Source organism: Callionymus lyra, chromosome 12 (assembly GCF_982586985.1).
Source record: "Callionymus lyra chromosome 12, fCalLyr1.hap1.1, whole genome shotgun sequence".
In the NCBI taxonomy this organism is placed as follows: domain Eukaryota; kingdom Metazoa; phylum Chordata; class Actinopteri; order Syngnathiformes; family Callionymidae; genus Callionymus; species Callionymus lyra.
This window is the reverse complement of record NC_141829.1, coordinates 1,597,552-1,607,247: the sequence shown is the minus strand read 5'-3', so window position 1 is coordinate 1,607,247 and position 9,696 is coordinate 1,597,552. Positions and strand designations below refer to the sequence as shown.

General features: G+C 46.1%; 1 protein-coding gene across 1 annotated transcript in view; it reads left to right on the top strand.

Annotated features, from left to right (window-relative positions):
- LOC148067977 (ephrin type-A receptor 6-like) overlaps positions 1-9,696 on the top strand; it is a 156,546-nt gene that overhangs the window by 141,015 nt on the left and 5,835 nt on the right. Inside the window, exons 9-11 of the mRNA XM_087803628.1 lie at positions 913-983; positions 3,346-3,471; positions 3,683-3,868. Of these exons, the coding sequence (XP_087659754.1) occupies positions 913-983; positions 3,346-3,471; positions 3,683-3,868 (383 nt within the window). The remainder of the gene's footprint in view (positions 1-912; positions 984-3,345; positions 3,472-3,682; positions 3,869-9,696) is intronic.

The window sequence follows — 9,696 nt, the reverse complement described above, 5'->3', positions numbered from 1 at the left end:
CTGGCTCAGCTCTTCTAGCTCGTTTGAATCAGTCGCTCATCACAGCTGGTGTGAGTCAGTCTTGACTGATCTCATATTTATTGACGTCTCCTTCAGACATGTGTGGACTTTGATCGCCCGCCAGACTAGACGCCCCCTGACCCACCTGTCGGAGGCCGCGAGGAGACTCGTGGACAGAGCCAGGATCAGATGGAAACATTGCTCTCCTCTCTGGCTGGGGAACATCTTAGGATCCCAGCGGTGGAGCCTCCTGAAGAGAGAGGGAGTCGAGGGAGTTTGGAGATCCTTGAGGAAACGTTTACGTCCTCCAGCCGACACTTGAACCTTATCTCACGACGATCAAAGTCCAGGGAGAATCTTGACGATGACATCGTGACACGTTCATGTCATGACCTCAGGGTCAGAGGTCAACGACGCAGCAATAAGTTTCTTCATACGCTTGAATTCTTCTGCTTTTCCTGAAAAATAAATAAACAAAGACTTTGAAAAGTGAATTTAAAACACACTCGACCATGATTTTGAGTTGAAAACTTTAATTCTTCTACCATCGTCTCCCATGATGCATTCTGGCAACTCATCCTGTCATGAATCATTTTAAAACCCTTTTAAAAATCCATTCTTGTAACTCTTGACTAAACCTAGCATTAATATGAGCGTTAGCTCACCTAGCTTGATCTGCTAAACACAAAGACTATCTGCTGGATTACGTCAGCAAATCAAGTGTCAATAAAGCTGCATTCGACTCTTCTTCAGGTGTTACTTGTAGCATCTCGTTACTTAGACGAGAGAAAACATTATTCAATTATAATCCAGTGGTTGAATGAATATTGAAGGGTATTAGTGCCAACAAATGTTGTTGTTCATCTCACCTGATGTGTTTGTGTACATGTGTGCGTCTTTGTGTGTTTGCAGGTGTCAGTGGTACATCAAGAGCAAGTTGACTTCAGACGACAAGAGAAGAAACAGTTACCAACATGGACCAGGTGGGTTTTTAAACTTATTAATCAAGGTAATAATAGTTCAGATAATATTAGTTAAGATAATGTTCAGGATATTCACATTTAAGATAATGATATTTAATATAATGACATTTAAAAATCATTTATATTTAACGCAATAATATTTATGATCATTTAGATTTAGATAATAATGTTAAAAAAGTTATTTTAAAGACAATAATATATGTTTTCAAGATCAGGTACGTCTCGTGTTTGTGCTTCAGCTGAGAACGAATGGATGAAATAAAGTCTTATACGTCGTTAAAAAAGAAACATCTTCTTCTATGGTTTCAACTCAAGTTTGTTCTATGCATTCTTCTTCTCTTCTGTTTGAAACTCAACATTTAATGTCGAGCCGTTGAAACTCAAGCGTTAAAACAGAGAGTTTGAGTCGAGAAGAAGTTTGAAGAACAAAGTCAGGCTTCAAGTCTCTGGAATAAGACGTCACTTTGAGTGACAGGCCGGGAAAAGTTTGACACTGTCAGGTGTTGGAGGGGGCGTGGCCTCAGACAACCATTAGTCCTGGTCTTGGATGTGGAGCTGCTCAAGGTCGACCTCCGGCCAGATCCGACTGACGTCTTCAGTCACGATCAGAAGTTTTGTTTTCTTCATCCTTTATTGATCAGAACGGTCGGAGTCTGGTGGACATGCTGCGAGGTCAGGGTCGGAGCAGCAGCGTCTCTTAGAGATTTATACCTTTGCTCAAGGACACTTCAGCAGGTGGATGTTGGCTGCCAGGGCACACACACACACACACACACACACACACACACACACACACACACACACACACACACACACACACACCCACAGAGACACACACACACACACACACACACACACACACACAGAGACACACACACACACACACACACACACACAGAGACACACACACACAGAGAGACACACACACACAGAGAGACACACACACACACAGAGACACACACACACACACACAGAGACACTCACAGAGACACACAAACACACACACACACACACACACACAGAGACACACACAGAGACACACACAGAGACACACACACACACACACACACACACACAGAAACACACACAGAGACACACACACACACACAGAGACACACACACACACACACACACACACACACAGACACACAGAGACACACACACACAGAGACACACACACACACACACACACAGAGACACACACAGAGACACACACACACACACACACACACAGACACACACAGAGACACACACACACACAGAGACACACACACACACACACACACACACACAGACACACACACACACACACACACACACACACACACACACAGACACACAGAGACACACACACACACACACAGAGACACACACACACACAGAGACACACACACACACACACACACAGAGACACACACACACACACAGAGACACACACACACACAGAGACACACACACACACACACACAGAGACACTCACAGACACACACAGACACACACACACACAGAGACACACACACAGACACACACACACACACAGACACACACACCCCCACACACACAGAGACACACACACACACACAGAGCCACAAACACACACACACACACAAAGAGACACACACACACAGAGACACACACACACACACACACACACAGAGACACACACACACACACACACACACACACAGAGACACACACACACACAGAGACACACACACACTCACACAGACACACACACCACCTCGCTGTTCACTCAGCGTGTGTGTACATGTGTGTGTTTGTGGTTCAAACGATGGTCAATGTCAGACAGAATAAGTCGTCTTCCAGCTCATGATCAATATCTGTGTCTCCTCATGTCTGGCATCATGAGTCTGAAAATCCGATCTTCAATCTGATCATATTCATGACAAGAAGCAGAATTGTTGAGTTGTTTGTTAGTATTTACACTAACACTCTGTGTTAATAACACACTTTTAAACACAATATAAACAACAAGAGCGAAAGTAAAAGTGAAATAAATGAATGTTTTATCTAACTGTAGTTTACGACCTGATGAGTGGAAGTGTTTTTACACGGAACACAAACCAGGGAATGAATTTTGTGTCAAACTGGTTCACGTTGAGTCTCACAATAGTCTAGATCAGGGTCCACGACTCGGGGCCACTTCATGGTCATCGATCAGCACGAAGGGCTTTGATAAATCATTGAGCAGCTGCTCTATTTAAACTTGTATTCCTTTACTTCAAGACCTCTATGGTGACCATCAGGTCCACGTGGGTTCTGAGGTGCTGGCGGTGAAGCTGCTCTAGATGATGCTTGTGACTCGTATCTGATGTTTCAATAACTTCATAAATTGTTTCAGTTCCTTTTCCTGGGATCAAGACTTACGTGGATCCTGACACGTACGAAGACCCCACACAAGCAGTCCATGAGTTCACCAAGGAGATCGACCCGAGCAGGATCCGCATCGAGAGGGTGATCGGAGCAGGTGAGCACACCTGAGGGACTCTCTGATGACTCGTGTCAGGACGGTTGATGTTTTCCTAGATTCTTCAGACACTGACGGTTGAACAGACTCGTCAGAAAGAGTCTGAGGTTCAACTCACCAGCAGGGATGTGAACTGCAACACTGCCCCCAAGCGGTCAAGGAGAGAACTGACTGATGGCTGAAGGTTTTAAGCGTCTTCCTGTTGTCTCAGGTGAGTTCGGCGAGGTGTGCAGCGGTCGCCTGAGAACCGCCGGGAAGAAGGAGATCAACGTTGCCATCAAGACTCTCAAAGGAGGATATGTGGAGCGACAGAGGCGGGACTTCCTGCGCGAGGCGTCCATCATGGGCCAGTTCGACCATCCCAACATCATCAGGCTGGAGGGCGTGGTGACAAAAAGTGAGTCAACACAACACACATCACCTGCTCGAGCGGCTGAAGATGTTTCCACTGGAAGTCAACCATCAACCAGTGTCGTCCTGCTTATAGGTCAAGAGTTTCCACGATGAGTTCACTGGGAGGGAGTGAGAAAAACAGCTCACGTCACAGATCTTATCTTAGACAATCACACTCTCATCAATTAGCAACAAAATCAAAGTCTAATAATGAGAATAACTGACACATTTAAGTCATTAAGAGTTTAGAACAATTTTCTGTTTCAATCTGTCCATGTTTACGTCGCCCTGAAAAAAGTTTGCTTGGATTTCAACCGCGGCGTCTCTCTTTGAGGACGAGTATAATAAGGTACACTATTAATTATAATACAGAGGTGCTTTATTGCATGTGTTCTAACATCTATCTGCTATTAAATAAATGAACTAAGAAGAGGAGCCGTGATGTTCCTCACTGCAGTTTAATAACTGCTATAAGAAAAGGAAATGATCCGTGACACAGCGAGACCAGTGAAGGAGGACCCGGGTACGATGAGGGACCACTGTCACCACTGTCATCACTGTCACCACTGTCATCACTGTCATCACTGTCATCACTGTCATCACTGTCATCACTGTCATCACTGTCACCACTGTCATCACTGTCATCACTGTCACCACTGTCATCACTGTCACCACTGTCATCACTGTCATCACTGTCATCACTGTCATCACTGTCACCACTGTCATCACTGTCATCACTGTCACCACTGTCATCACTGTCATCACTGTCACCACTGTCATCACTGTCATCACTGTCATCACTGTCACCACTGTCATCACTGTCACCACTGTCATCACTGTCATCACTGTCATCACTGTCATCACTGTCACCACTGTCATCACTGTCATCACTGTCACCACTGTCATCACTGTCATCACTGTCACCACTGTCACCACTGTCATCACTGTCATCACTGTCATCACTGTCATCACTGTCATCACTGTCACCACTGTCATCACTGTCACCACTGTCATCACTGTCACCACTGTCATCACTGTCATCACTGTCATCACTGTCATCACTGTCACCACTGTCATCACTGTCATCACTGTCATCACTGTCATCACTGTCATCACTGTCACCACTGTCATCACTGTCACCACTGTCACCACTGTCATCACTGTCATCACTGTCATCACTGTCATCACTGTCATCACTGTCACCACTGTCATCACTGTCACCACTGTCACCACTGTCATCACTGTCATCACTGTCATCACTGTCATCACTGTCATCACTGTCACCACTGTCATCACTGTCACCACTGTCATCACTGTCATCACTGTCATCACTGTCATCACTGTCACCACTGTCACCACTGTCATCACTGTCACCACTGTCATCACTGTCATCACTGTCACCACTGTCACCACTGTCATCACTGTCATCACTGTCACCACTGTCATCACTGTCATCACTGTCATCACTGTCATCACTGTCACCACTGTCATCACTGTCATCACTGTCATCACTGTCACCACTGTCACCACTGTCATCACTGTCATCACTGTCATCACTGTCATCACTGTCATCACTGTCACCACTGTCATCACTGTCATCACTGTCATCACTGTCATCACTGTCACCACTGTCATCACTGTCATCACTGTCATCACTGTCACCACTGTCATCACTGTCATCACTGTCATCACTGTCACCACTGTCATCACTGTCATCACTGTCATCACTGTCATCACTGTCACCACTGTCATCACTGTCACCACTGTCACCAATGTCATCACTGTCATCACTGTCATCACTGTCACCACTGTCATCACTGTCATCACTGTCATCACTGTCACCACTGTCATCACTGTCATCACTGTCATCACTGTCATCACTGTCATCACTGTCACCACTGTCATCACTGTCACCACTGTCACCACTGTCATCACTGTCATCACTGTCATCACTGTCACCACTGTCATCACTGTCACCACTGTCACCACTGTCATCACTGTCACCACTGTCACCAATGTCATCACTGTCATCACTGTCACCACTGTCATCACTGTCATCACTGTCATCACTGTCACCACTGTCACCACTGTCATCACTGTCACCACTGTCACCACTGTCACCACTGTCATCACTGTCACCACTGTCACCACTGTCATCACTGTCATCACTGTCACCACTGTCACCACTGTCATCACTGTCATCACTGTCATCACTGTCATCACTGTCATCACTGTCATCACTGTCATCACTGTCACCACTGTCATCACTGTCATCACTGTCACCACTGTCACCACTGTCATCACTGTCACCACTGTCACCACTGTCATCACTGTCATCACTGTCACCACTGTCATCACTGTCATCACTGTCATCACTGTCACCACTGTCACCACTGTCACCACTGTCACCACTGTCATCACTGTCATCACTGTCACCACTGTCATCACTGTCATCACTGTCACCACTGTCATCACTGTCATCACTGTCACCACTGTCATCACTGTCATCACTGTCACCACTGTCATCACTGTCATCACTGTCACCACTGTCATCACTGTCACCACTGTCACCACTGTCACCACTGTCACCACTGTCATCACTGTCACCACTGTCATCACTGTCATCACTGTCATCACTGTCATCACTGTCACCACTGTCATCACTCTCATCACTGTCATCACTGTCATCACTGTCATCACTGTCATCACTGTCACCACTGTCATCACTGTCATCACTGTCATCACTGTCATCACTGTCATCACTGTCACCACTGTCATCACTGTCACCACTGTCATCACTGTCATCACTGTCACCACTGTCATCACTGTCATCACTGTCATCACTGTCATCACTGTCATCACTGTCATCACTGTCACCACTGTCATCACTGTCATCACTGTCATCACTGTCATCACTGTCATCACTGTCATCACTGTCACCACTGTCATCACTGTCATCACTGTCACCACTGTCACCACTGTCATCACTGTCATCACTGTCACCACTGTCACCACTGTCATCACTGTCATCACTGTCACCACTGTCATCACTGTCATCACTGTCATCACTGTCATCACTGTCACCACTGTCATCACTGTCATCACTGTCATCACTGTCACCACTGTCACCACTGTCACCACTGTCATCACTGTCATCACTGTCATCACTGTCATCACTGTCACCACTGTCACCACTGTCATCACTGTCATCACTGTCACCACTGTCATCACTGTCATCACTGTCATCACTGTCATCACTGTCATCACTGTCACCACTGTCACCACTGTCATCACTGTCATCACTGTCATCACTGTCACCACTGTCATCACTGTCACCACTGTCACCAATGTCATCACTGTCATCACTGTCATCACTGTCACCACTGTCATCACTGTCATCACTGTCATCACTGTCATCACTGTCACCACTGTCACCACTGTCATCACTGTCATCACTGTCATCACTGTCATCACTGTCACCACTGTCATCACTGTCACCACTGTCACCACTGTCATCACTGTCATCACTGTCATCACTGTCACCACTGTCATCACTGTCACCACTGTCACCACTGTCATCACTGTCACCACTGTCACCAATGTCATCACTGTCATCACTGTCACCACTGTCATCACTGTCATCACTGTCATCACTGTCACCACTGTCACCACTGTCACCACTGTCACCACTGTCACCACTGTCACCACTGTCATCACTGTCACCACTGTCATCACTGTCACCACTGTCATCACTGTCATCACTGTCACCACTGTCACCACTGTCATCACTGTCATCACTGTCATCACTGTCATCACTGTCATCACTGTCATCACTGTCACCACTGTCATCACTGTCATCACTGTCATCACTGTCACCACTGTCACCACTGTCATCACTGTCACCACTGTCACCACTGTCATCACTGTCATCACTGTCACCACTGTCATCACTGTCATCACTGTCACCACTGTCACCACTGTCACCACTGTCACCACTGTCATCACTGTCATCACTGTCATCACTGTCACCACTGTCATCACTGTCATCACTGTCACCACTGTCATCACTGTCATCACTGTCACCACTGTCATCACTGTCATCACTGTCACCACTGTCACCACTGTCATCACTGTCATCACTGTCATCACTGTCACCACTGTCACCACTGTCACCACTGTCACCACTGTCATCACTGTCACCACTGTCATCACTGTCATCACTGTCATCACTGTCATCACTGTCACCACTGTCATCACTGTCATCACTGTCATCACTGTCATCACTGTCATCACTGTCACCACTGTCATCACTGTCATCACTGTCATCACTGTCATCACTGTCATCACTGTCATCACTGTCATCACTGTCATCACTGTCACCACTGTCATCACTGTCATCACTGTCATCACTGTCATCACTGTCATCACTGTCATCACTGTCATCACTGTCACCACTGTCACCACTGTCATCACTGTCATCACTGTCATCACTGTCATCACTGTCATCACTGTCACCACTGTCATCACTGTCATCACTGTCACCACTGTCATCACTGTCATCACTGTCATCACTGTCATCACTGTCATCACTGTCATCACTGTCATCACTGTCATCACTGTCATCACTGTCATCACTGTCACCACTGTCATCACTGTCATCACTGTCATCACTGTCATCACTGTCATCACTGTCATCACTGTCATCACTGTCATCACTGTCACCACTGTCACCACTGTCATCACTGTCATCACTGTCATCACTGTCACCACTGTCACCATTGTCATCACTGTCATCACTGTAAACAACATCAAGTCAGTCTCATGTTCAAGATAGACCTTCTGGCGAGTGTTGGCTCTGGTGGCTCCGGTTTATAACACACACTTGTGTGTGAAGGATCTTCACGAGCGTGTTTTACTGGGTCTCACCCGGAGCAACATATGGTCACATTTACAAGGTTGTAGTAACGAGAGACGCTTCCGTGAATCCAAATGATCCTCCTGAATATTCACGCGGTGAGAAGTCACACCTGAAGCAGGTTGTGCCGAAGATTCATGCCGAGGTTAAAAATGATGAAATCATCTTCTTGAATACGAAGCTATGACATCTTCAACTGAGTCGATGGAAGACAACAGACTGAGAGAAGACGGCGAATCAAGCGTCGACACAATACGTCCTGGGAAGCATGACTCTTCTGCAGTCCCTCCATCTGTTGTTGTTCTTCAGAGACTCATTAGAGGAACTATTTTGCGTGACCAACTGCTTTACCTGGACTGAGGAGGGAAGAAATAACAGGTGACACGTTAGACTTAACAGGTGCGATTGTGTTTGTTGTGAAACCGAACAGAAGAACTATACGTTCGCCAGCTGCTAATGAACGCTGAGCTCAGTGGCGTGAGATGATGCAGATGTTTACTCTCAGTCTCTACTTGACCAGAAACTTTCATCAATGCATGAAGTGAAGCTTTGAACGTTTTCATCGTTGACAACAAATAGTTGTAAATAAATATATATTAACAATACTTGTCTGACACAAACACATCTTTTCTTTTGTTAAATCATTTCCATCTCGTGGTGAAGCACAAAAAGCAAAAGTCTATCATCTGCTCCAGTCAGCAGGTGAGCAAAGCCTCCCCTGCTGCTCGACATCACTCTAATGAGAGCACGAATCCCATAATCCATCACTCATTGTGTGCCTCTTACTACCTGCTTCACCTTCATCAATTATCACGATTACATCTCCGGCGAGCCGAGTCTGAGTTGACAGATGCTGCTTTAAGGTTGAAAGTTGGAATTGGATGAGTTATGAAAGTCAAAGCAGTGGTTTCTGACCT